Source organism: Onychostruthus taczanowskii, unplaced genomic scaffold (genome assembly GCF_017590055.1).
Source record: "Onychostruthus taczanowskii isolate IOZ18803 unplaced genomic scaffold, ASM1759005v1 scaffold23, whole genome shotgun sequence".
Classification (NCBI taxonomy): domain Eukaryota; kingdom Metazoa; phylum Chordata; class Aves; order Passeriformes; family Passeridae; genus Onychostruthus; species Onychostruthus taczanowskii.
In genome coordinates this window covers 4,395,279-4,423,159 of record NW_024499573.1, presented here as the reverse complement: position 1 = coordinate 4,423,159, position 27,881 = coordinate 4,395,279, and the positions used below count along the sequence as shown (strand labels likewise).

General features: G+C 36.7%; 1 protein-coding gene across 1 annotated transcript in view; it reads left to right on the top strand.

The window, feature by feature from the left end:
- Window positions 1-27,881, top strand: part of COG5 (component of oligomeric golgi complex 5) — a 173,255-nt gene that overhangs the window by 96,854 nt on the left and 48,520 nt on the right. Inside the window, exons 8-10 of the mRNA XM_041405419.1 lie at window positions 15,718-15,883; window positions 16,969-17,081; window positions 17,176-17,253. Coding sequence (XP_041261353.1) covers window positions 15,718-15,883; window positions 16,969-17,081; window positions 17,176-17,253 — 357 coding nt within the window. The remainder of the gene's footprint in view (window positions 1-15,717; window positions 15,884-16,968; window positions 17,082-17,175; window positions 17,254-27,881) is intronic.

Genomic DNA, 27,881 nt, shown 5'->3' with positions numbered 1-27,881 from the left:
GTGATAAGCAAACCCCAAGAAAGATGAATAACATTTGTGTTAAAGAGAAGACAAAGAAACTTTTAAAAATAACTAATAAATAATAAAATAACAAAAATTTCTGAAGAAAAAAAATATCAGGTTTCAAATTAGGAAAGCACTGGTTGTTATTAGGAAATAACTGGCTGTTGAACACGTGAAATTGGCATTACGTTTGTTAAATAGAGCAGGAAGGAATTTATGCTCTTGGAAACAAGGAATGGTGTCTGAGAAAAGGATGCTCCAATGAAGAGTGCTGTTGAGATCCAAGTTTGAATAGTATTTTGTCTCAAGTAAAAATGTATGTTTCAATAATACTAGATCCTCAGAAATACATGTAAATGTGTGTGCTTAAACTATCTGTTGGTATTTACTAAAGCTTTTCAGTTAGAGCATGAGGTTGAAATGGAGTGCATATGTTTGTGGTCTGCTGGGACTCCCTGTATGTCTCAGAAAGGCTCTACACACAACATCAGAAATAATCAAAGGAATTCTGTTGGCCTTTTGAGGGGTAATGTTCTACGAAGATACTGCAAATAATTTGAAAGGATCCAGTCAAGAATTTCTCTGAAAATATTTGTGCTGTACTCACTGCACCCACTCAATTGCTTAATATAAGATTGCGTTGAAAAGCTTGTGTGCAGATGTAGAGATAATAGTCATGTAAAGAAATGGTTGAGTATGGCTCACATTTGAGGAATTTAAATGCACGTTATGGGTAGATATTATTTGTGTACAGTAGTTAACGCATGTATCCCAATAGTTTTTGAGTTTCTTTCTATATTGTTTCTTGAAAATGAGCTATATACTGGAGATAAATGAAGATGGACACAGTACTTGTGTAGATTAAGTGGAGCTGCAGAACTTAAGCAGTAAGGCACAATGTAAATTTATAAACAACCCAGTGTACTGCAGAACTTAGCACTTGCTGTAACACGGTGTCATACAATATTAATAAACTGAAAGGGACAGTAGATAATTTCCTTCAGTTGTCTGTCCCCCACATCTCTCCCTTCAATCAGCTGTAGCTTTTCTCCACTGGAGATAGTGCCATTATATCCAAACTGGAATTGTGTGGTTTTCATCTTAACTTGTTTAGCATGTGGCAGTGTTATTAAAAATGTGTTCGACACACCAGTGATCCTAGTATGAACCTGTCTGAATACAGATAAAGTACAGTATTGCATACTGAACATCTGTTTCTGGGAATTCCTCAGAATGTCAATTTAAAAAAAAAAAATCAGTGAATTTCAGTCATTAGACATTTTGGCAACAGTCCAGGATTTAAATGGCATTTCTTTATTTAGGTTGTCTGTTTGACCAGAGAATGAAGACAACTTTTTATATTTAGCTTGGTAACTGGAGGTACTAAATTATGTATGTATAATGTAAAAGCTGAAATAATACTTCAATTTTCCCAAAAAGGGAGTATCTAACATCACATGAAACTTACCCAAAGTCTACAGACACCATGTGCATAGTGCTATGTATCATTTAATGTGTTTACTTTTTGTAAATCTATGAGGCCTAATTTACTGGTACATAGCTAAGAAAATACAATTTTTAGCTGACATGCTCAGCTGTCATCTTTTGTTTAAGTCTGTTGCAAGCTGTTACAAATATCTGCATGTTTTTTAATGGGCCAGTTAATTCAGAGAAAGTACTAAATTGCAACATTTAATTGGATTAATTCTTGGTATTAATGTTAAATCAATAAGCATCTCTTCTGATAATGTATGTTGCTCAGGTTTCCCATAGAAGGAAACCAGCTTCCAAGGTTGAGAAACTTTTTGGCATCTTCCAGAAATTCCCTGTGGCAAGTTTCACATTAACTACACATTGTTCCCAGGTGTGCATAGAAAAACTTGGAGCTGCTATTCTCTGGTATTCTGTATTTTATATTTTGAGCTGAGTGACTAGCATTTTCAGTAAAAGTTTACCTGAATTTGGTCTGTCTCTCTACTTTAGATGGCTCCATAATCTGTGTTACCAGAATTCCTTACTGTTGCTGTTGCTGTTACCCCTCCAGCAGCTTTGTGACAGAGGTGAAGTGCCAACATCAGTGTTCTGCAGGTGAAGAACAGAAGCCGAGAGAGTGAGAGGTCATGTGCAGATCGATAATGTGGCAGACTCCAAGGTCCTGCTGTGCACAGTGTGGGTTGTGTGGTGAGAGGTACAGGAGTGGGGTTCACAAAGCCTCTTCAGTCTTCTGGGTGAACTGAGGGAGCTGAATTAGGCACTTGGTGAATTAAGCACTGAAGGTTTGGGATTTGCAGCAGAGATTTGATACACTGGTTTGCAGTCAGTGTAGCAAAACTGAATCTCAGCACACATTTACAGCTCCTCTAGGGCTGGTTTTGCTGGAATTCACCAGCCACTACCTTTCCTGAGCATAAGTACTTGGGGCTTCCTTCTAGGCGTGGATGACTGTTTCTTTAACTGCACAAGTGATGAAAACAATTGACGTGCTGGAGAAGAAGTGTTTAAAAAACTTCAGGAAGTCAGAAGGAAAGCCAGGGTCATCCTTAGCCTGAAGGGCTATGCCTTGTTCTCATTTGGGAGTGAGTGCCCTGCCCTCGCACCAGGTAGGGCTGGGGTGGTCACACACTGCTGTGGCTGCCAAGGGGCTCAGGACTAAGGCAGGGCACTGGGTGGTCTTTTGAATTTTTGTCATTTACTGGTGCAGACAAGAAATTAGTTTGTGCTTAGGGGTTGGATCTACATAATAAAGATGGTGTAGACCCAAGATATGTGATATTCATGGCCCAAAGGGAAGAATAATTGTAGTCCAGTGTGGACAGTGTATTTGAGAAGTTCTGCTCTTGGCTCATTTTCTGAATTTAGGCCTCAGTGACTTGCTGAAAATCATGTCTTACACAGCTGAGTCTGAACTCTAGTAAATAGATTTTTTTTTCTCTTTATAATTTAAAACCAGGCTCAAGTCGTTGCAAGAACTTCTGTTTCACAGACTGTTCCTTAACTATGCTGCTATTACTTCTTACCCAGAAATTCACATGGTTGAAACTGATGTTAAAAATAAGCTTTCCCATTCTCTGGTGATTTAAACCAGCAAAGGGAGAAGAGACAGCAAACACCATCTTTTAGTATATAATTTCCTTTCTGCTGCTGCTCCGGCTGTGATGCAGAGGCAGTTTAGTTAGGCATTCCCCCCGTCCATGCTGCTTATTTTTTTTTAACTTTTTTTTTAAATCCCCTTTTTTTGCTAATCAAAGTTATTTTTTTAAAATAGAAGTATAGGGGGCAGAAGCAGTGATTGCTGCAAGAAGGTACTATGGAAACCTGTCACGACAACAGTTTCAAATGAAAGTGAATCTTTAGCTGCTTAAGAAGTCCATGTATTTGTCAGACTCTAGTGTCTCCTCTGCAGTCAGAGTTGAACAGGAAGGAAGTGAATAGAGCAGTGTTGAGGGGAAAATAGATATTCTTGCTTTTCACTAGGGGAAAATGCATTTCTGGGCTCAGCCTTGCAATTACATATCCTGCAAGGAACTTCTTCTCTGGGACCTAAAATTTCTCAGTTACATAATGTGTTATGATGCTGTGGTAGCAATATTGTCCTTTATGGTTGGTGAGATATGTTTGCTATAAAATCTAGCTTGTAAGTGTTTCCAGATGTTTCTGTTTGTTTTTGTGGGTTTTTTAAAGAAGACATAGGCAGATGAATTATTCACAAAACTCAAAAGAAGGTGTTGCAGAGAGCAATAGCTAAATAAGTATATCTTTAGCATACATTTTAGTTGTGGATGTTGGTGCATATTTTTCAGATGGAAAATCAAAACATGATGTGAATGTATTAGATCCTAAGTCACTTGATATTTGTTCTCTGTGCCCTTGCTAAAGAACACACCATCAAATAAGTTTTGTTGTTATTAGTATAGCATGCAGAAGATAAAAAATGAAACAAATCTGGTACTGCTAGTAATATTATGACTGATAGATTCGCTTTGGTCTGTTTCAGCACTATGCTGATGCATATTAGTGTACATATATCTGTATATCTATATGAAGATTAATGTTTCTGTAAGATGAATATTTGGAATGTCAGTGATTAATCATTTAAATATGGCACTTCCTGGGGTTATTCCAAAACTGTGAGTTGAAATGCTGAAGTATTTAATCTTTCTGTGGTCACTGAAGTTCCTGGACATACTTTATAATGTTTGGTGGCATGTTGTTGCTGCTAGAAGTATTGGAAAACAGTATCTAATAAACAGAGAATACAGAAGGAAGACCTCCTCTCTTTATTTTTTTTTTTTAATTTAAAAAATACTGCTGTTCCTAAAGGATTATAAAGGGAGGAAAAGACTTTTTGGTGGAGAAGTTGCTCTGAACTGGTAAGTTAATCTTTCATTGTGTGTAACTTTAGTAAAACAGTTTTTTTTTAAATTGGCAAAGGTTTTATTTTCACATTTTGTCTTAAACTTTTTCCTGCGGAGTTTTGAAGCCGTGGCAATAATAAACATAGTGGTTGTCTCTTTTGTCCTGTGAGATCCTGATCTTTCAGATTTTGATGAGTCTGTGCACATTTATTAAAAGATATATACTGAATTAGAAACAGATTATGGGATTGTGCAGACTTTGTCTGCTCTGTGATGTAGAAAGCTTTATATCACTTTGCCATTGTGCACTTGCCCTATATAGAGGTAATTTAGGAAGCATAATGCAATTGATGTCCAACTGTGACATGGTGTTTTTATAAAAGTAAAACTCTTCACTGCTCCTAGCCTTTCTAAATGGTTAATCAAAGTGGATTGACAGATTATATGTCTGGGGTTTTTTTTTTTTTTTTTTTTTTTTCTGTGTAGGTGTTTGTGACTCATAAATGCAGAATTAGACCGAAAATCTGTGACTGGATAATGGAGTATTTGCAAGTACTTTATTGCATGTTTCAGTGCAGCACAACAAATAGCCTTCACTTTCCAGTGTTTACTTGTAAGGATTTATTATTGTGTGGCCCTGCTAATCTCATAATTTCTCCTTCTGTTTTTCTGATAGTGCAAGAAAGTGGTTTATAAATAGTTTCTATAAATGGGTATTCCTGAAAGTGATCTGATCTGAACAATATTTTTATATAACTGTCTTTTATGGTAAAGTAATAGGTGAAAATTGAGAAGTCATTAATGTTTTATATCCCATCACTCTGCTATGAATCACCACTTAGCTGTTTGCCAAAAACTTTGTATTCTGTTTAGTGACAATTTTATGTGAGGATCAGCTGGATAATTTTTGAAATTCACTTCTGGTTGTTTTCTTCAGAAATTCATATTAATTAATTTGACCTGTTGTCAACTAAACATGAAAACTTAATCTTCTATTGTAGATGGTGTTTTAAATACATATTACCTTAGATGATGCTTTTTGAAGAATTCAGATGGCATTACTGTTCCAAATATTTTAGGTATTAATAAATTCTAAGGACTTACTAGCTATGAAGTGTGTGTGAGAGTGGGGAAAAAAAAGTCAGAATACCTTAGAAAGCTATTAAAAATGTTTTTGATCTCCCCATTGAAACTAGTTATTCTGAAATATGAAACACTTAGGTTGGTTTCATACCAATTAGTAAATTTCATTTGTGATCACTAAAAAATTGCTCCTCATAGAATATCCATCATGAAAATACAGGAATGTTTAATAATATTGAGTTCAGCTTTCTTTGCAGACAGAAATTATTTTAAATTAGAGGCTGTTGCATAGTCTGTTTCTGTGTCCTGGTTGTCCATCTGTTTAGGTGTTTTCCCTGGACTGGAAAAGTGTTAGCCATTATGTTTTGGATAACTCTGACCACAGTGAGAAACTGCACTAAGACTAGATAATATCTGTAAGAGCAAGAATGTATCTGATTCTAGTCCTTTTAAGGTAATTAATGCAAATATGATGATTGATTCATCTATTTATGTGCACAGAGGCCTGGGTCACTGCTATGAACTGCTCAGCTGTGAAAAGCTTTGTAAATAAGCTATACTGTAGGGGTAGAATAAAGGAGACTGGGAACACCACGTGTCAGTACAGAAACTGGAAACTAAGATTTGGTCTTGAGGGTAACTCCAAAGGGAAAGATACGAATGGAAAGAGCTGCTCTGAGAACAAGACTGCAGAAGGGCTGGAGGATGGACTGGGGGATGGATAAGGTAGAGCAGTGAAATAAGGAAGGGGTGCTTGCATTGTTACGGATGCAGAAAGGTGGGCTAAGATTAGATCTTGTTGGAAACAGTTGAGGTAGAACTGGAACGGGAGCCATGAAGGTTTTTCTCTGTCAGATATTGCAGTGTTTTAATCACATGGGTCTAATCTTTATAGAAGGAGGTTAAATAAAGTTGTCTCCAAACATCCTAGTCCATGTAAGGGTTTTATTATCATTAATTAATTGATTAAAATATTTCTGATTTGCTTTAGATACTGAAAGGTGAACAGCATATATGAAATTCTGGTCAATTCCAGGGATGCAGCTGAGCAGAGACTGCCATGGGCTTTGGCTAGATCTCTGTATAATACATCCCAGCCTTTTAAATTTTTACTCTGTGTATCTGTGTCTCTTCAAAACTAAAGCTACACTGAGGTTCTTTCTCTCCAGATAAGATAGTATGTTATTGTTAAACGCCTCTCCCAGACTGTAATTCCATTTGTGGTTTGTACTGTTGACTGTTGATTGTTAACAGGTTCTGCAGTAATGCAATTAGGTGATCCAAGCAGAACATACAAAGCATTAATAAGCCACATCTGCATAGAGCAGAGTGAAAAATATGATCGACTAGCCATGATACTCATCGAAATAAGATAATATAATTCATTTTGCCTCTTTCGCGGGTTAAAAATCTGCTCTGTCTTAATCCTCTCAGAAAAAAATCAATGCTTCATCGTGTTCTTGATCTGCTACTCAGTGCCACATGAAATTCTGCATTACCGTACATTGTTACATTTATGGTAACAAAAAGATTTAAAGCTTTGGATAAGCTTGAAATGACACAGGGAGCTGAACAGTATGTGACATTAGAAAGGAAAAATCTTGGATCAAAATACTGCAGTTCTTGGGTGATGAATAACGTCGTCTGTGTGGAAGAAGAGGTGCACTCAGCTGCTTATTCTTCTCTTTCACCTCCCTTCTGTCCTTGTGCAGGCAGCAGCCCAGCAAGTTCCCATTTGTGTGAAGGTTTCAGAATGCATTGCTGGCTGACAGCTGAAGTGGGGAGGGGGGGAACTGCATTGTTTCAGTGGCCAAATTGGATCCCAGTGTCTGTGTTAGTTGCAGGCTGAGCTAGGCACAGTATTTCTTTTTCTGCAGAGGACTTCAGATTTTTTTCTTTCATAGTAAAGTTTTTGCATGATACAGTTTTGCCCATTTGATTTTAAAGGGACTGACCTTTTTAAAAAACAAAACAAAACAAAAAAAACCAAAAAAAACCCTAGAAATGTAAAATCTATTTCCATAAATGTTGAATCTGTAACAAAAAGAGGTCAATTTTGTCATGCCAGTGGACAAATTTACAGGAGAACTTGGAAGACTTATACTGCTGTCAGGGTCTAAAGGTGTGGGTAACACTGCCAACACTGAAGACCTGGTTGGCTGTATACATGGGTTTGCTCTCTTTCTAGCTGACCTCAGCAAAACTTGATGAAAATGACTGCACAAATCCATTGTTGCATTCTGTGGGAGCTGTAAGAAGAACTAGGAAGGAAAAATGGAGCAGAAAGAGCGTCGTCTGGCTCATTCCTGAGCAGCCAGGTGTGGTAAACCCTCCTTTGAGCAAGCAGGTGGATTAGGGCATCTCCAGCAGTCCTGGCAACCTACAATTCTTCACTGAATTATCTGCAGACTTTCCTGTAGGTGTGCGATACAATGAACTTGAACTTTGTATTAAGAAGAAAAAAAATGTTTTAAAATTCTATCCAGCAGCAAATCTGACCATGATGGAGGTCTGTTTGTAGTTGAGTATGAAAACATCAGCTAAAAAGAATTTAAAATAAAATGGCTTCTTAAAGTTCATTCCTTTTAAATACTTGAGGGCACTTCAGGGCTGTTGACAATACATGCATAGATTCCAGAAATGAGATGTTGTCACTTGCATAGGTAATCATTATCTTGTTGCAACGACTAGGAGAGCAAAAAACCCCAGATGGCTTGTGGTAGATATTTAAATCATTCAGAACATACCATTTAAAGGATATTTTTTCTGAGATAGAATTTAATTTTTTTTTTGTAAAGAGAGAAAAACATGTTAAAACCCTTCAGCACCTAATTCCTAATGTTGATTTTTAAGACTGAGTTAAAAGTGAAACTTGCCATTTCGGTTTTGTAATGGCTTTGTTGAACCCTCTAATAGAGTGAGCACGTACATAATGATATTTGGAGGTGGAAGAAAACATCTGATCACAAGCTTTTGTACAAATATCAAAATTAGTAATGAGATTTTGTGTCCTTACACTTCTGTTCTTCAGTAATGGGACTTGAATCAGCAGGTGCAAGTCAGGGTTGCACAAGGACAGGAGAGGTGCTGCAATCTCACCTTCTGCTCTCTAAACTTCATCAGCTGTGTTTTTAAAAGGGAAGCCACATCTTCAGATGTGAACTGGTTTGTTATCAGTAAGGGCTTTAGAGATTGGTCAGATTGTGAAAGAAGTGAGAGAAGCATCTTAAGAAGTTTGATTTTGCTCAGAAGCCCCCATTTCCATGTTGCCTGACTATTTTTTTAAATTTTGTATAATTTCTACTCTTTAAAGACTTTATACTCTTCCTACACCCAGATACAGCATTGTAGGATAACATTTGTAATTGTTATGGGCTAGTCAATGTAGCTGATCTGTCCTCAGAGGTACCAGATACTTTCTTTGAAATTGCTGTCACGTTGGTAGCCTGAGGCTTGGTAAACTTTGGAACATTGCTTGATGTTTCATGAGATAATTCTTTACAACAGTTCCTGATGCCTTTCTGTCCCATTAGCTCTTAGCCATCTGTTGCTTTGATTACACTATTATGGTGAATAAGTGTTTTGGCAAGCTATTTAGCTGTGTTGAAAAATCTTGTTTCTTTGCTTTCTAGTATTTTATTGCTACTGTTTCTTTTTTTTTCCCCCCTCCTCAACCTTTGTAGTGCAGTGCTTCTTGCTATTTCCTTCTTGTTATTCTAAGAAACAAAAGGCTGACCTAGTTTGAGGACATGATGAGGTTTATAACTGTGCTTTGTAGCTGTTCTCCTTTCATGTGAAAGTCCTACCAAAAGAGATTGTGTATTTCAAACGTGGGTTCATAGAAGGTAGATGTTATAACCTAACCATATTTAAATGTTTGGCTTTGGGACTCTTGCCTCTTAAGGCTTAAAATATCCATTTCTAATCTAGCCAATGTGTTTATATCACTATTACCTATGATATTTCTGTAACAAATCATAATATTTTAACCTCTCTCTCCTCCCAACACTGCAAAGACCAAAACAGGAAGATCTGGGATATCATTAAAAGAAGCCTGTATTCTCTGGCTTTACACTGTCAATTTGACCTTTTCATTTATTGCTCAGGTTTTAGAGAGGAACAGAGTAAAAGACAGATGGGATGATAATGAACATAGAGATGAGCTTCCCTAAGTAGGTTCATTTTTAGGAGTAGTGATATATCAATTACTTTTTTTTTACGCATGGATATTTGGAAATGAAATAAAATACTGCTTTTAGACTGAAACTGAATTTCATTGGCATTTAATTTCTACTTTTAGTTTTTTGTTACTTTTTCTACAATTAAAATAGCTGAGTTATACCTCAAAGCAAGAATTCCAACCCTTCTTACTAAGTTACTAATTCTGCTCAATAGGTCATTTTGCCTTGACTGTAACTTAGGTGGCCAAGTTTTCTTCACTGCTTACCTGCTTGAGGTCTTTAAACTGAACTGCAGCTTTTCCTGGAGTAACTTCTATTTTTTTCACTTCTGGTGTCTGTAAGAGATGACTAAGAACTGGGTAGCTGCAAGTGCTTGCAAAACTTGCAATCACTTGGTCTTTGAGTAGTACTTGCCATTAGGGATAGTAATGTTATTTATGCAAAAATTATTGAAAGGAGGCAGCATGTTGTAATGGTAGTGAGAGGGGAGAAGGGGCAAACACTGTAAAGGAACATCTGACTGGGGATTTTTTGCCTCTCAGAGGGTCTCTTTTGCACCTTGTAAAGCTGTGCTGTGTTGGAAATTGCAGCTCCTGTCTCCTACAAAAAAAAGGAGCAGTAAATTTTAAAAAGTAAGTGAAATAGCTTCCAATATAGCAAATCTTCTGTCAAATGAAATTAGTTAATGCTAAATGTAGTCAAAGATACTCAGAAGTACAGTCTGGAAACTGTTTTTGCACTTACTCTGTAAGGACTGCAATAGTCTTTTGTATTAATTGTCAGAAAATATACATTAGTTTACAAGTTCGGTTATTTCAGTGTGCATCCTGTTCTGGGATTGTTGTGTTTTAGTGCTGATTATTTCTTGATGGTTAGGGAATGTTGTGGTATTCCTTGCTCGCTGTGTTGTCAGACCACTGTGTTTAAGTGATTCCTGGACTAATTAGTAATTATCAATCTTCCTTCAACTAAGCAATGTATGTAATTATTTTTGAGCTGTGTTACATTTTTAATGCTTTTTTTATGGGATATGCTGCATGTTTTGCATAAGAGGTAACAATGTGACAGGGCACTGAAATCACAACTCTTGAATTATCTATCTGTCTGTCTGTCTATATCTATCAGCCTGCCACAGCCTCTCCTGGACAGGGTTATCTGTTCTCTGCAGAATGAGAAAGATTTTCAGTCAGAGACACTGTTCTAATTTTAATAAGCGAAATAGAAATGTCCTTTTATGCATTAATAGCTATAGAACATAATTTCTAAGTGAGGGTCTAAGTCCAAGTTTGACTTCTCTGTATGTGGTCCTTCTAAACTGTACTGTAAAAGAGCATTTCCTTGGAGAGCTGTTCTGATTATTGGTGGTGCAGGTACTTGTGAAATTTAACTGCATGAAAGTTAACAATTAATTACATTTGTAACACTGCTTCTTTGTGTAAGTAATAGCACTTGTCTTAGATAAACTATAAATTGTCTCAGATTGACTATAAATATTTTTGCCAATTAGCACATTTTCATTTGAGAAGGAAGCTGATAGTCTACCAGGTCCAAATCCTGTGGCATGGAATCTTCAGGACAGATTTGTACTGGATAAAGAAATAATGATGTGACACTCCCTAAGACAGAACTGGGTAGAGAATGATCCACACAGTGAATCCTGCACCCTGAGAAGATGGAGTGTGAGTTTGGAAGCTGTGTTTGTAGCACTTGAGCCATTAGTTCTGCCTAGTTATGCAAGTTTCTTGTTTATGGTTCAGCCTTATGCTAGGAATCTTCCTGTCCCCAAATTAGCTCAGTGTCATCACCACTCTCTCTTGTGAGGAGCAGGTTTGCTTGTCCAAGCTGGATTTCTAATGATGAAAAAGATTGTTGCTCTTTCCTTAGGCATGCTTTCAGAAGATTATTCTGATAATACTAGTGGCAGTCATAAAATAAAAGGCTACGATCTTGGCCCTTATAAAATAGTTGCAATATGGGCAGTTGACAAAACAAAATTGTTTTGTTACATCCTAGGAGATATTTTCAAATTAGAAATGTAAGATATATTTACTTAAGTCTTTAATGACATTTCTGTTTAGTCTTCTCAGGGTTATTATCTTTGTAGGAAAGGAAGTGACCAAATGGGGTTGTGCTCTGAGAATGGCTGTAGCTGCCATGCTGGCCTGGACAGCATCTGCTGCGTTATTAAATCCAGTCACCTGCTCTTTGAAACAACCACATGATGTAATTGTGAAAAAACCCACATTCATACTAATGACTGCATGACACTTACTTTTCTCCTTGTCTATGATTGTCTACAGAACCAAATGGGATGGGATGGGACAAAATTAATCAGAAGTTATGTCAATAAAATGAATGGTTCTCATTCACAGAGAAAATTAGCAAAGATATCTGGTGTGAACATCTCTTCATAGTTTCTGCTGAATGAGTATCTGTTTTGCAAAAACATAAATTGAAATACCCATACCTTTTTTTCCAAGTTGTTACTGGTATCAACCTTCTGATCAAGCTATTAAAACTATTGTCTGATGGATACTGAGAAACTTAGATGTTTTAAAATATTTGTGATACTTGTTTCATGGTAGAACTAGCTTTTGAGCATGTTGATTTTTATTTCATTTTCTTCATATGTTGAACTGATGACTCACTGAGTCTTCTTAAGCTCTTACATTTGTGGAATTTAGTTTCCATCTATCTGTAACATACTATGTTGTGGCTTGCCAGATGGAGGAGTGCTTTGAATGGAGAAGGATATTACTGGTGGACTTAATGCCATCTCTCCTTAACTCCCAGATGCATAATAATTTTTGCAATCTGATGATCAGTGCAGTTAATTTTTGAGTAGGTAGTGTTGTTGCCCTACACTTTGTGGGGTCATGTTTTTACTTCACTTGTGTATGCTTGTGTTTATGCACTAAAATTATACTGTATTGCTAACATATTCCTAAATGCACTTCTGTTTTTCTTTGCCTTCTACTCTTTTGATTGCCATAGCTTCAAGTTTATGGCAAATGTACAAATTTTTTATGGATGGAGATTCTAAGGGGAACACTTTAAAATTGCTAAGTGTGGTTGCCTGCAGTGGCAGACAAATTGGTTATAAAATACTGCTGATTAACTCATTAAATTCCATCTCAAAAGTAGTTATATTATTTTCCATATTGTTCCTGTTGGATAGCTGTTCTCATTATTATTCTCTGATGTGATTCTCTTTTCCTTTGTAGATCACTGTTGTAGTCAGTTTTTTTCAAATGCATGCTTTCCTCTTGATGGAAATTAAGGCAGCTTTTCAAATCTCAGAACTGTTTAGCTTTAAGGTTTCTCAGGTAGAAGAAAAATATTAAGGACAAATTCTTACCAATAACAAAGGACAAATTCTTATCAATATCTATTAGTAGTAGCAAATTCTGAAATACTGGCTCTCAACTTTTTGTCCATTGTGTATAATGATAAATAATTTAATATTGAGATGTATATGCAAGCCTTAAAGTATAATAATTAATTTCCATTCTGCTTTTCCACATTTTTTTTCACATAATTTTTGTCCTAAGAGGGGCTTCATTTTTTTTAACATATTGTCTAAGCCTAGAAACTAGCTGTGCCTAAAAATTTCCATTCTCTTAGGATTAGTCATAAACCAACAATGGACTGTTACATAGTCTGTCTGGGGCATATGAAACAATAACTGCTTCCTGAGGTGAGAAAATTACTGTAAATGAATCAAATAAAATAATACACTTTGTTCTACCTTGTCAGGGATTTGATATGTCTCTAATTCCATACAAGATGAATACATGAGCTAGGAGCCCTCTGTCCACAATTTAAAGCAAATAAGAAATAGGTCACCTGCGTAATCTTTGTTCCATTCTGATTTTAATTTTGGTACCAGATTTAGAAGATACTTTGAGTGAATAAAATGTTTCCATGATTTTGTATTTGGATGTGAAAATTCTGGCTAAAACCATTTCTTTTGAAATATGGCTCAGGCTCTCTTGGAGTATGTTTTTGTGTCTTTCTTGCCCAGTAACTACAGAGTTAGTTTGCTAAACTGTGATGTGGTAGCTCTAAGATTGATTTTTTTGCCTGCAGTTATTTGTGCCTGTATTGCCTGTTTGTCAGGAAAATAAGTATCTGGCCATTGATTATTTAAAGGTGAATAGTGCCCAGCTCACCTTTTGATGCTGTTCTATTTTTTACTATTTAATATATGAACATTAGATCCTGACCAAAATCTAGTTGAGCAGTCTTACAGTAATAGTAAGGTATTGATTTTGTATTACTGACTACCTGGTTTTATAATTGTGTAAGTATTCTGTAAGAAATACAACAATTTAGGAAAGGCTGGTAAATGAGGTGTGTCTTTCCTATATTTTCTTCCTTTCAGTTTCATTCTCTTTCTTTCTGCCAGTCTGTTCATTCTATTCCCCATCCTCTTCCCATTTATATTTTCTTTCTCTTGTTCATTCTGTCCCCAGATTCCCTCCTTGCATTATAGTACTCTTCATTTTCTGACATCCCATTAATCTTCCAGTCTTTATGGCTTACTTTCCCACCTCCACAAGCACACCCACAGGATGCTTAGAAATTTTACAGCATACCCAGTTGTCAAAAAACTAAACCTACAAGTCCCAGACCCGTAATACTATGCTGGGAATGCTCATTAACTCCCACACTGTTTGGAAAAAGAAACTGGTATAGTTAGTATAAGGTCTGCAAACCATAATACATGCCTAATATTCCTTTGCTTTCCACTAAACCTGGGAACTCCTAATGGGAAAGAAGATGGGATCTGGTATTTTTTTGCTTTAACTGTGTAGGAAGCCTAGAAAAAAATGACATGAATGTGCAGCTATAGGGGTGTGACCTCTGAAACATTGGGTTTGAGGGGAACACATTGATTGCAAGCAGATCAGAAAACCTGGTGCCATAGGTGGATGTACCAGAAGTGCATCCTCAGCACAGCAGCTGCACCACGGCCAAAGCCAGTGTGGGCTTTGCAGTGGGGAGTGCTGGTGGTCTCACAGAGTCACAGAATCTCACAGAATCACAGGATTCTCAGATGCTTCTGTCCAGTCTGACTGCCAGCATTTCTGTCAGACCACGTTCTTTACTGTTGGCAGAAATGACTAAGAAAAAATTACAAAAGACTGCATCTCTAATGTGTGTATGATCAGTTGATTGCCCCCTCCACTAATTGCCTGTAAATGCTAATTAAAAAAGCAGTTCAGTGTATGGATGACAGTGGTTAGTTTCCAAAGGCAATAATTTGAGGCTTTTCTCTTGCTGAATAGCACCCATGCCAGTGTTTAGTGTTGCTAAGTGGAATTATCATCAGATTTAATCTTTATCAGAGGTCTCTTAAACAGTGGACCTGGACAGGTTTTGGACAGTTTTCAGTTTTCACTCCCCTTCCATTCTGCTTTTCCACATTTTTTGGGTTGTTTTTTGTTTTTTTTTTTTTTTTTTTGCAAGCTCAGGAAATAATCACTGCATTGGTTTATTTCTTAATTCTGCTGTGAGGAAAAATGAAGTTATTATCAACATCAGAAATAGAAATGTAGAAATACAAGCTTAAACTTTGCAGTAGTCAGTAGAAGGGGTTTGACCTGCTTGCTTCTTCTTATCCTTCATTAGTATTTTTTTTAAGCCTGTATCACATTTAATTAACTATTTGGGACTTAACTGACAGTAGTGTAACAAGCACAGTATGCTAAAGCAATATTACCAGCTACATCATAGCTGAATACAGCTGTACTGTAACTAACCCCAAAGTTACTGGATCAGTGACTGATAACACACCACAGGTTAGATACTGCCTGCAGTACTTCCAGTTCCTTTCTTTCCATTCATATTCAGAGGATAGCACCAAAAGGAGCTAAGCAAAGTGTTGCTCAGAGAGCAGAGGAAATCAGTCCTCTCCTTTACCCTCCCTTCTCTATTATTCAGTAAGGATGCCAGTAACTTAAACAGAATGAATTAGCAAACTGAACTTAAAAGATGAATTTGCCCACTAAAATGATGTCTCATCAGGGATAAAACATCTCAATAGAACAGTTAAAGATAATTGTTATTTTTTTAATATCTTCTTTCTTCAGAATCCTACTCAAGTGGGAACTGCTCTTCAGGTTTTCCATAATCTTGGGACTTTGAAGGATACCATTGCTAATGTGGTGGATGGATACTGCACAGTGCTGGAAGAGAACATAAAAAATGCTTTGGATATCAAAGTGTTGACCCAGCCATCTCAAACAGTCACAAGAGGTATGATACTTGTTTTACAGAGAATGATACCTGTTTATTTTTATAGGAGTATGGTATGTTATAAAATGAAAGAAACTCTCACATCCAAGCCTGTTCTAGAAATGTTTTCCTGCTTGCTTTAACCAGTTGAGGGTTGGAGTAGGCATATCTCAGAAAACAATTAATTTAGAAACATTTAATTTTACAAAATCGGGTCTGTCTGATATTTGGCTCTGAGGTTTTCCTTTATTTCTCCCTGCCACTCCTTCCTAACTTGCCCAGAAAATTGTCCTCATTAGGTTACAATGTGTAGCATTTTCTTAGCTGTTTCTGGTGGAACCATGATTCTAAATTCTTCTTTCTTTTTATTGGTGGGCAAACTATGGGTTGAAATTATTTGCAGTCAATGGAAGAAGCCTGCAACTACATTGTTCTGCTTTTGTCAGGTGAAAACTGTTTCAAAGCAGACTATTTAATATGAAGAAATGTTGCACTATTAAACATTTAGTTCCCACTTAGCTCAGATACCAAAAAATACTGAGGAGTTGAGTTGGCAGGCAAATTTGAACTTCAGTGTTGAGAACATAATTTTTTTTTTTCAAAAGTTTTGCAACAAGGTGGGGGTCCAGACCCATAATCAGTGGAATAGTACAGGACTGCATCTTCTCTCAAGTGAAGTGATTGTTTAGAAGCTGCATGCACTTCAATTGAAATATCACTTTTTTAGCAGTTTGTCTATGCATTTAAGTCCTCAGCTGGTAATAGCTGTATTTTTCACAGCTACTCTCTCTCCCATTTCCCTTTACTCTTAAATCCTGCAAAACTGGTCATTGGTATTACTGTGGTGCTTCTGTGGAAGGCTGAATTGGTAGAGCTTGTAACAGTCATGAGCATGAAGTATCCCCACTGAACTTCAGAGCTTAGTCAGCTTCTCAGTTGAGACAACTGAGGCCATTCACAAAGACCTGTTCTGGATGTATTTTAGGCTGCTTTGACTTTAAAAAAAAAGTATCTGTCAAAGTGCACAGAGATCTATATTTCCAATATTTTAATTTTCATTTGTGGAAGCTGAAATGTGCTGCTGTGTATGTTTAAAAATCATTTAGGTGGCCCTGGTCGAGCTGCTATGCCAACACCTGGGAACACAGCAGCTTTTCGAGCAGCCCTCTGGACAAACATGGAGAAACTCATGGATCAGATCTGTGCTGCTTGTGGACAGGTACTCTGCAGCTAATTCCTGTTTGTCTCATCATGCAATTTTGGATGTAAGAATTTAGATGTCACTTTTCATCTCAATAAATTCTCTCTTACAGGTGCAGCATTTGCAGAAAGTATTGGCAAAGAAAAGAGATCCTGTGTCACATGTCTGCTTCATACAGGAGATAGCTAAGGTAAAGTTTTAATTTAGCTGAATACACTTTAGTAAATCTCTTAAGAAAAATGTAACGGGAGAATGAGTTTATTTACAATTTTACAGTTCCATAATTTTTTTTTTACTTAAATTGATGGGAAAGTGTTGAAACTCAAACTAACATTGAAGGATATATTTGTGATCTGTGTTATATCTGTAGGATGTAAACATGTTCATTTTGTTGTAATTTCTTTTGTTCTCTTTAAAAGGGAGCTGATAAGGCACCACTGTATGGATCATTAATGTCATTCTGTAATATCACGTGATTTGAGTAATTAATTAAATCTGTTAGTTTGCATAGGAGAATGTGTCTTCATCTATCATTTTCAGCCATCTGTTTCTCACTTCTTGACAATTTCTCCCTTGAAAAATAATCATGGCTGTTCTTTTGAATACCTATTATTTTCCATTCATTTGCATTGTTTTTTATTCATATTTGGAATAATTTGATTAATGGTCTCCTTCAGTGGTAGGAACAGGATTACTGAAACTGTCTCATCTACATTAGTAGAAGAGAGGGAAAACAAAAGACATGTTCCTGCTGACATCTCTTTCCAAGTGTGTAACTGGATTTTTAATTTACGTGGACTTAATATTTGAAATAACTTGTGGAAGCTCTTCATATGCAAACGTGGTCTTCTCAACAGTGAAAGCAAATAATAAAGGTTAAATACAGCCTTTTTCTGTCTCTTAAGCCCGTCTCCAGAAGATGTTGCACAGAGCATCACTTTTCTATGAGGCACTTCAAGCTTCTCTTTGTGTTAAAACAAAGAAACAAAAAAAAAGCAAACCACAACAACAACAACAAAACAAAAAAAAAAAAATCCACAACCCCCCTCAAAAAGTTTATAAACTTCTAGCATATTTTCTTAATTAAAAAGTGTTTAATCTGGAAATAAAATCTCTTGCTACCTGAATGGATCAGCCCTCCCCAGTTTGGGTCATTGTGGATCAGCATGTTTAGGGAGAAACATAGAAACCTGGAGACAGACCAGAAATGCTGAAAGGAAGAGTTTGGATGGAAAGGGAACTCAGCTAAATGATCTGTTGTTATTCATGAGTGGCTCCCACTCTGTGCCCATGCTTCTGACTTTCACTCTTCCCTCTTGTAAAGCATCACTTGAAAAGGAGTTTTTCAACAACTGAAAAGGGAGTTTTTGAGGTTGATAATAGAGGGAAGCCAAAAGAAATATTTTATCCTCCTGGAGACTAAACAAGCAGGGAAAATGAATATCAGTGGAACCAGGGTAAAAACTCATTAGAAAATAAAAGGCTTACTGTGTAGTCTTATGCTAAACATGTTCCATGATTTCTCTAATTACCCTTCTTCCCAACATTCATACTGCAGGATTGCATCTAAGTGAAAAGTTCTATTTCCCAAATAAAATCCATCTATTTATTTTTCCACAGTTTTCGCTCTTCCAATTGCTTTGCTCTTTGGTGGATATTTTGGTGTAGTAGAGTGCCAGGCTGGCCACTGTCATTCTCAGTGGGGCAGCTAAGGAGGAGTGGTACATCCTTATCTGATGTTCTGCTAGCAGAATTCTCTCAGCATGGCAGAGTACTGCTGATGGCTTGACTTACTTCTTGTCTGAAATGGTTCAGTATAGCATCGTGTTTTTCTTGGACATTCTCACAATTAGACCATTTCTTCTGGTGTCTCTTGAAAAAGGTGTGGCACCAGGCTGCAGATGGGTGAAGTCACACCAAAGAGTAGAGCTGTTGTTCAGACAAAACCAGACACATACTGCATGCTGCTGAAATTCAGGAGTGTAAGTACAGATGGCTGTATGGGAGAGTATGAATTGTTTTAGATATAAATAAGAAATTGGTATTTTGCCATTTACTAATGAAGATTCCATCTCGTGTTAAGCCAAACTGAAATGTGCTTTCCTCAGCAAGTGTTCTGGAGAGGGAGAGAAGTTGGATTTTCTGTATTGTGTTCAATTTCATTAATAAACTGAGCAAATTAACAAAACAAGCCAAAGGTACTAACATTGTACCCGTTTGCTAGAGCAGCATGCCCACTCCAGAAGATAGGAAAACGAATCATCCACTCTACAGTCTGTGCACTAATTACTGTTACTGATGTCAACATTATTATTATAGTCATCTTCTGCAGCAGCTGCAGTACCACTTTGCCTGTCCATCTGCTTCCTTGTTTTGATTACTGCAGTGCAAGTATCATCCTAGGAAGCATAAGAGAGGAGGAGATCCAGCCTTTTTAAAGCACAAGTCCTTTAATAGCAAGGAAGCTACTTGCCTTTTTTTTAAAGTCATCATTCTCTTTTTCCATTGGGGATTTTTTGTGTCTTTCTCTTCACAGATAGCACAGCCTGCAGTTTTTCTAATTTTGTATTATGATCTCAAACATGTGCTTTCCGGCTTTCTAATTACCTTTTACCATAATAATATTTAGTAGTGTTGTATCATGTTGTATCCAAAAATGTAATTTTAAAAGCACTAGCTAATTAATTAAAGGATTCACAAAAATCTCGTGGTTTTAAAAAAAAAAAAAAAAAAAAGGAAACAAAACCTGATAGATGAAGAAGCTGAGGTACAGAACTTGGAAAATTTTAAATTCTGCAGTTCAGCGTGAGGACAATGACAACACCTGCATCTTTACTACCCTATGGTTTCTCCTACAGAATTCCCTTCCAATTTTTACCAGCTTTAGATGTGGCCAAGAGTTAAGTAACAGTGTCACGCTTACATGAGGATCATAGAAGAATCTGGACATTAGATTTATACTGCACGTTTTTTCACTCTTTCTCTTTGCAGATCTAGATTTTGGTGTTTTTCCTCTGACGCAATATGAAATTAATGCAATTCTAAAAAGAAATCATGTACTCGTAGTACCTTCTAAAAACTGCTTCATTTCTTACTAGTCATGAGCTATAGATTCATTATTAATGTTTACATATTTAAATTATAGATTTAATTTTTTAACAAATCTATTAGCTGTTTAAAGGAGAAATACGATTGAATGGATATTTTGTGGGTTTTATGTAAGAAAAAAGGTCTTTAATGACTAGATTTTAGTTGCAGAGGGCTAAAAGAATTCAGAACTCATGCAGTTCTGATTTCTAGTTTTGGGGAAAATGAATACTGCTTTCACTGTATACATTTTTTAAAAGATAGGGTTAATACTGTCATAATTTTAAGGACAAAAATTAAAATTACAAATGAGATTTAAATCATGTAAATTTGATATTTTTGTTCACCTAATGACTGGTTATTTATATCACTTCTTTCACTTTGCTTAACTCACCTTCAGAGAGCTAATAGGTTACTTCAGTTTATTTTGCTTTATTGCTTCTCTCCTTCAATGTGCACTGACTAATCCTTCCTTGGCTGTTGTAATGCCTAAACTACAATTGACTTCAGTGTAAATCGCAGCCGAACATATCTTTGTGTGACAGCCACCTTCCTAATTAGAGTCCCTCTTAGCCCCTTGTAAAAGAGTTGAAAATGATCTTTGATCCTCATCTATTTTGGCTCCTTCCCTCCTACATAGGCATCAGGGAACGGTTCTGCCAAGAGAAAAGCAACCTGAAAAGCAACGAATCATTTTTAAGGGGGGCTGGGGTGGTCAGCAGAAAGGATGAACTGGGTCTCTCTGCTGGGCAGAAAGGTGCAGGCAGAGCTGCCCTTGCTCGCCTTTGGGTGTCCTGTTTGCAACCAAGGCACATCACAAACCCTGTCGTTTACATAAGCCTCGGGGTAAAAAAGTGAGCTGAGAGTTCTAGGGAGTGTTATTATGCACTTTCTGGAGGGCTCTTATCATTGCTTCTGCTGATGAATGTTTGGTGAGTAAGCAGCCTTTTTTCCTGAGTTGTCAACACTGGCAATATGAGGTGTTAACGATACAGAAAGAAATGTCCTCAGCATTACATAAGATAAAGAAAATAAATGGAAAATAAAGATATTTATTGACAGAGTGTACTTATATTTCACCTTCTAATTTCTGCTCCCCGTCCAAACTTGTTAAAAAATGTTGCTGCTTTGAGATTATTCACATCTCCATCACATATTCACATTCAGTTGACCCAATTAAAAAATAATCCCAAGTGGAAAATATTGAAAAATAATCTAATTATTGTCTTATGTGAATTCAGAAATAGTATGGTTTTCACCAGTTATTACAAGTATGAGATATGTTTTTCAGTATTTTTTGTAAACGCAGAATTGGATTACTTGAACATCTTTTCTACTGTTTGTTATTTAAGCCATAATGAGGTACTTTGTGAAGATCTAAACCCAGGTGGATGAGCAAGTTTTTGGTTCCCAAAATATCAAAGATAATTTTTGTTTCAGATCTACAAATTGCCCTCTGAATTGCAGGAGTTTTGAGGACTCTTAAAGAGCCAAGAAGATTATACCAGTTAAAAGTCAACTCTCATTTTGAATGGATCTGTGTGCCCAGGCAGCCATACTTAAAAGTATTTTTATTCTAATTGACATGGGAGGGTCAGAGCCTGTGCAATGGTTTTCTAATGACACTACGATTTCTGTAGAACTTTAATTCCGTTTCTCTGACAGAAATACGCAGCTGTGAAGAAAAGGGATGGTGTGGAGGTTGCGTAGGTTAGTAGGTAATAATGACTTTTGCTCTTTTTCACTTCTTGTTTGGTGGTGTTTGTGCAAATTGCAGATCAGTGATGACTGCAAATTATTAAGTCAGTTGGTTTTCAGTCAGCTTGCCATTGGAAAAGAAATATATTTACCAGAAGTGCCGCTTTTTATCATCATTCTTGTCAATCTTACCTGAACAGCTCCAGGCTGAGTGGACACGGTAACGAACCATCCTTTCATCCTTGGAGGGGATATGAAGTACTCAAGGTGAAAGCATGGTTGGAATTGAAGCTGTACATACTAAATCACTTCTCTGGGTAGAAGAAAGCTGTCAAATCCCTGGGGTAGTTACTGGCTCTTGAATACTAAGTTCATTTATTTCCAGTTGATGCATATCTTGCAGGAATATGGAAGGATTAATTAATGTTTTAAGTAGTTTTGAAGATACAGGGCACTGTTTAATATCTAGGTATTTTTGTTTCTTACAAATTAGTTTTTCTGAAGAATCACTTGAGAATTCCAATATTCTATGAAATGCACAGTCTTAACTTTATTTTCTAGTCAAGAAAGTTTTCGAGAAATAAAGCAAACCTGCATAAAGAGACCTTTTTTCAAATGTTGCACTACAGCTGGAAGTCTAGAAACTATTACACCTTGGATATAAACTGATCAACCCAGTGTAATGAAATTCTGTGCCCTGCGGTAAAACAAAAAAAAAATCAAGGTCATTTTTAAAATCACAGTGTCATTTATTGACATCTCTGCACCTGTAATGTATAATACAAACAACATTAGAAATTTAAATTCACTCTTATTTGAAGAAATTTAATCCTGACTACTTTAAGGATATAGAAAAGGGTTATTGAGAACACACTCAGAATTTGTCTTTTCTTTACTGATTAATTGCACTGCTGAGAATGATGGCTTTTTGTTCACAGTCTAACATTTGGCAATTATGTTGCTATAGAAATAGTGCAAATAGATTTCTTTATTTCTGTCCCATAAGATCTTGTCATACGAAATTGTTAAATCATTTGCACTGTTGCTTTATTGGTGGAAAAAATATTTAGACTGTCCTTTAAACGTCTTCTGTTTTTAGAGCAAATTCACAAGTCCTGTATTTCTCCATGGCGGAGCGTTTGATTACAGATACAAACACTGTATATGTTAGTATGCAAAGCCTGATTTCAGGAGCCTGCAGCAACTAGCTGCATGCTAATATTCACTATATTGTTTTACATTTCAAAGAGGCTTCACAGTAAAGATGTTTTTCACATTCTACTCAAAGTATCAAAATTTCTACAGGGAAAAATAAGTTGGAAGTGGTTGTCATGAAGGGGAAGCCAGTTTAGAATCAGTGGGTCAGATTTATTATTCGAATGTTAAAATAGCTATTTTAGACAGACACAAATATGATAATTCACAGATGGAAAATTACACTCATTAAGTTCTAAATTTACAGTGTGGAGGAAATAGAGACATTTGTAAGAATAAATATATGTCCTTTCAGCATCTTCTTACATTCTTGTCTAACACTGAATAAGGGGGGTACTTTCATTCTCATTCCTTGAATTTAGATTTAATGTCAGATGTTATAATAAGAACAGAGCTAAAGAGATTTAATTTCATTTCAGTAATAGCAAAGTTAATTAGTGGTTTGATATGGGTTTTTTAAATGAGGTAAGCTGGTTTTATGTTTGAGGAGACTTGAAATCAGTTTTCCAGGCTTTAACATTAATATTGTTGTATAGCACCAGTGAATACAGAGCTTGTAATATCTATCCTTTGATGATAGTGGTACTCAGCCCACTATTGTTCAGTGGTTTATTAACTTACTAGTAGCTGTTAGTGAAAATGGGTTATATTTTTTGAACTGGAAAAACGAGTCATTTTCATGTGAGTGAGAAGGGGTTTAGCACATGAATCGTGTCAGTCTGTAGTTTCTTCTATAATCTTGTGAGCAGCCAACATCGAATCTAAATTTCAAATCTATGCAGGCAATGCATCAATCTGAGTAATAGTGTCGCTTCACGCTATTAACAAGTCTGCTTAGGTGCTGTAATGTAATACCATGCACTAAAGATGAAAAGACTACTGAAAAAAAAAATTAATAGACAAGTATAAATCCCTCCCTCCCCATACCAGCAAAAGAATACTGGTATAAATCCTTTCCCTACCACCAGTCATTGCACCGAAGGTGATTGAGTCTGCAGGCTCTCCCACTTGCACTGTGAGTGCTTTTATTATCAGTGTGGGATTAATTTTGAATGGCCCAGCTGAATGGCCAGGCCCAGAAAGTGGTGATCAGTGGTGCAAAATCTAGCAGCTGATCAGTAGTGTACACCCACAATGGGTCAAATACAAGGTCAAGTTCTGTTTTAAGACTTTTATTGGTGATCTGGATGATGGGCCAGAATGTAGCCTCAGCAGGTTTGCTGATGGCACAAAACTGGGAGTAGTGGCTGATGCTCCAGAGAGTCATAATGCCATCAAGAGTGACCTCAAGAGAAGGGAGGAATGTAAAGGAATGGTCTGATGGGAACCTTATGGTGTTCCTGGGACAGAGAGCAGGAAGGACTAACACTGTCCAAATGTCTCCTGGCACTGGCCTTATGCAGTGTTATTAAGCTGCATCAGGGGAAGTTTAGGCTGGACATTGGGAAAAAGTTCTTCACAGGAAGAGTGATTGGCCATTGGAATGGGCTGCCGGGGAGGTGGTGGAGTCAGCATCCCTGGAGGTGTTTTAAAAAAGACTGGATGTGGCACTCGGTGCCGTGTTTAGTTGACAAGGTGGTGTTAGGTTGTAGGGTGGACTTGATGATCTCAATGGTCTTTTCCAACCTAGTTAATTCTATGACTCTTTGGTTCTATTATACAACCTTAGATGTTTTATCTAAAACCTGACCTATTATGGGAAAGTTGCAGAATGTTACTGTTTGTACCAAGTATTGACAATAGTGACTTTATAGTGATAGTTGAAATTAAATACACAAAGTGAAAATATTTTTAGCAGATTGCTGGTTATGGCCCTGATTCAGCAAAGCAGTTAAGCATATTTTTTATTTTTCATAAGTAGTATATACTATGGAAGTCAAACTGCCTCAGTCTATGATTTTAATAAGGATAAACTTTGTCCCATTCACATAGACAATATAGTGAGCCTCACTGTTGAGAAAATGCATCACCATTTGTGGTCTAGCCTGCTGGACATATTATGTCTGATTTATGGGTATGATTTTCATGAGGAAGTAATTCCTCTGTGAATAGTATGTGTGTCTGTGTACCAAATTTTTAAACAGTGTGAAAAAGGAGGAAGACTACAGTAGCTGGGCCAGAGTGCAGTCTGATTGTTGTTTTTCTATTTTACTCTACATAGATGCAAGTGGGTTACCTAGAACTAACATATTATAAGTAGCTACGTGCTAGTAGTCCATACATCTTTCAAAAGTATCTTTCCATTCCCTGGTTGTGGCCAGTTGTCCAGCAGGTCAGAAGGACAGAGGGTTGGCCTAGTGTATGTTACTGGGCAGTTCAGTTCATTTTTGAAAATAAAGAATTAACAAGATGAGAACAGATCTAAACTGTCTTGCACTGCTGAAGGAATTGAATAGGGGCTCTAAATCATGTAAATAATGTAAGTGCCTGCTCAGCTGTTCATTTTTGGGGAATAAAGTGGTCACTGGTCACAGCAACAATAGTGACGGTATTTTTGATTTACAGTTTTGGTTGGTAGATACTAATTTATGTAAGTGTACTTTAGGCATTGGAGCATTTTCACAACAGATTTTTATTAGAAAATAGCCAGTTCTGTGGCTGATCTTAGTTCCCCACTATTCTGTAGTGATACAAAGTATGATTTATGTGCAGATTTTCTGTGCAGTGAGATCAAAATAAAGCTGCAAACATAGAGTACCATTCATTCAATAATGCTGCGTTAAATGGATCTGGTTTGGGAGGAAAGTTCTGGTTTGCCATTATAGTCTTAAAATTGCTTGCAATTAATGTTCATCGTTTTAATGTTCATAGTTTGGTATATTTAATGATGGGAAACATATGTATATGTCAACCTGAATCTTGCCTATCATGAGTTTTAGATACCATCAATTACAGTTAAGGTTCTTTTGTTGAAGGAAAAACATATCGCCTGACGAGAGGAAACAACATTTTATTTTATGCTAAAGTGCAATAATTTACTTCTGGAGACTTTTAATTATGTATGGATGTTTTATGTAGGCTTTCTATGTGCACAGTATGCACCTGAAACAGCTTTGTGCCAGATAATAACGTCTCTTACCTTCCAAAGGTCTGTGTGTTCTCTGTGTTGTTAAACACATACGCTGGGTGAGGGGACAGTGTGACAGAACGGTGACCTTTTTCCAGTGTTGTTGGTTATGGCATAGGAAGCTGTTGGAAAATGATTGCTACAGAGCTGAAAAGATAATCGGATGCAGTTCATTACTCATCTTGTCAGCTGCTCCTGCTACAAGGGATTGTATCACAAGATGTTAATCTGCTTGTGACTAGATTTCAAAGCAAGCATTTTTATTTTGGAGGGGGTGTAAATAATTTAACATCTTCCAATTCTATTTCATTTTCAGAAGCAAGAGAAATGGAAAATTCCTGATTTAAAGTCTCAGAATATTAATTGATAGAAATATTAGTACATCCTTGTGGATTATTTTACAACTATATAATGATATGCTGCAAAAAGCTATTTAATTGCAGAAGTGGTTCTTTTAAAACTAATTATGAGGTAGTGTATTCCTTGAATTGTGGAAGTTAGTCTGCTAGCACACTTCAGTGTGTTCTGCAAGACAAACATTAGACACAAGACAGATTTGGACCAAAAAGAGCCCTATCTACACACTGAATCACTAATGAGGACGTACCCAATGCTCCCATACATTGTCTACTGCTGAGGATATTTGGTGTAAGTGTGGAGGAGGATTATATTCATTATTTGCAGATGGGAAGATGAGAAGGTAGTTTTAGCTAGCTGATTTTAGTTTTTGGAAAGTGAAAGGCCCAAAAGAGAGTTTCTTTCTGATACTGTGGTTTGCTGCTCACAATGCTGCATGTGAAGCGTAGGGGAAGACTTACAAACTTTACATTACATTAAGATGAGACAGTAGATTTGCTGTGTACATTTCAAGCAAGCAGAACTGCCTTTTCCAGATTCATCCTATCTTTTTAGTCCTTGAAGAAGTTGTCCTTTACAAGGGACATTCCTTTAATTTCCTGCTGGAGAATAACACTCCTTTTGCTATCCTTTCCTTGTAAGTTTCTAGTGTTGATTACTGTCAGATGGAATTGCACACTACATTTTAAGCAGTTAAATTATAATTCTCATAAATCTAATCCTTATTAGAATACATAATTTAAAAAAAACAAGCAGTGAGAGGCTCAAATGTACCTTCAAAAGTAATATATTGAAATAATGTGTAAGCAAAAGAAATTACAGATTTAAACAAATTAAATTGTTTCTGGATTCTCATGGTTGCATATGGCACTTTTTTACTCCCTCAGGAGTATCTAATGCTAATGCCTTGCTATATTCCAGTTTTGGTAGCTACAGTCCACCCACTTAAATACCCCCTGGTGTATGCGTAGGCAACAATATTCTCTAGTTCCTGCCACAGGCTCTTACATGGTCTTCTCTGTGCTATTAATCAGCAGCTATATTTCACCTCCAGAGAGACTGCATCTCAGCACTGGACAAACTGAAATCTCATGTCATATGTCATGCAAGCAGCCAGCACTCTGTAGGTAATGGTTTTAGTTAGTTTGAAAACAGGGCATTTATTTTTTCCCCTAAACATTTTTGACTGAGTAGTCAGTCAGTAGAAAATGTTATTTGACTTTTTCATGAAGCTTCTCCCTTCTGTCTCTCCTCATACATAATACAGTTGGCTAGCTGAGCCATGAGGGCCTTCTTCCCTACAAAATTCTGATACCGTTCATGTACACCATTCACCCAAGTCAGAAGACACAAACTAATGAGCAGAGGCTAATTTGGGTGGCTGTGGCTGCCTA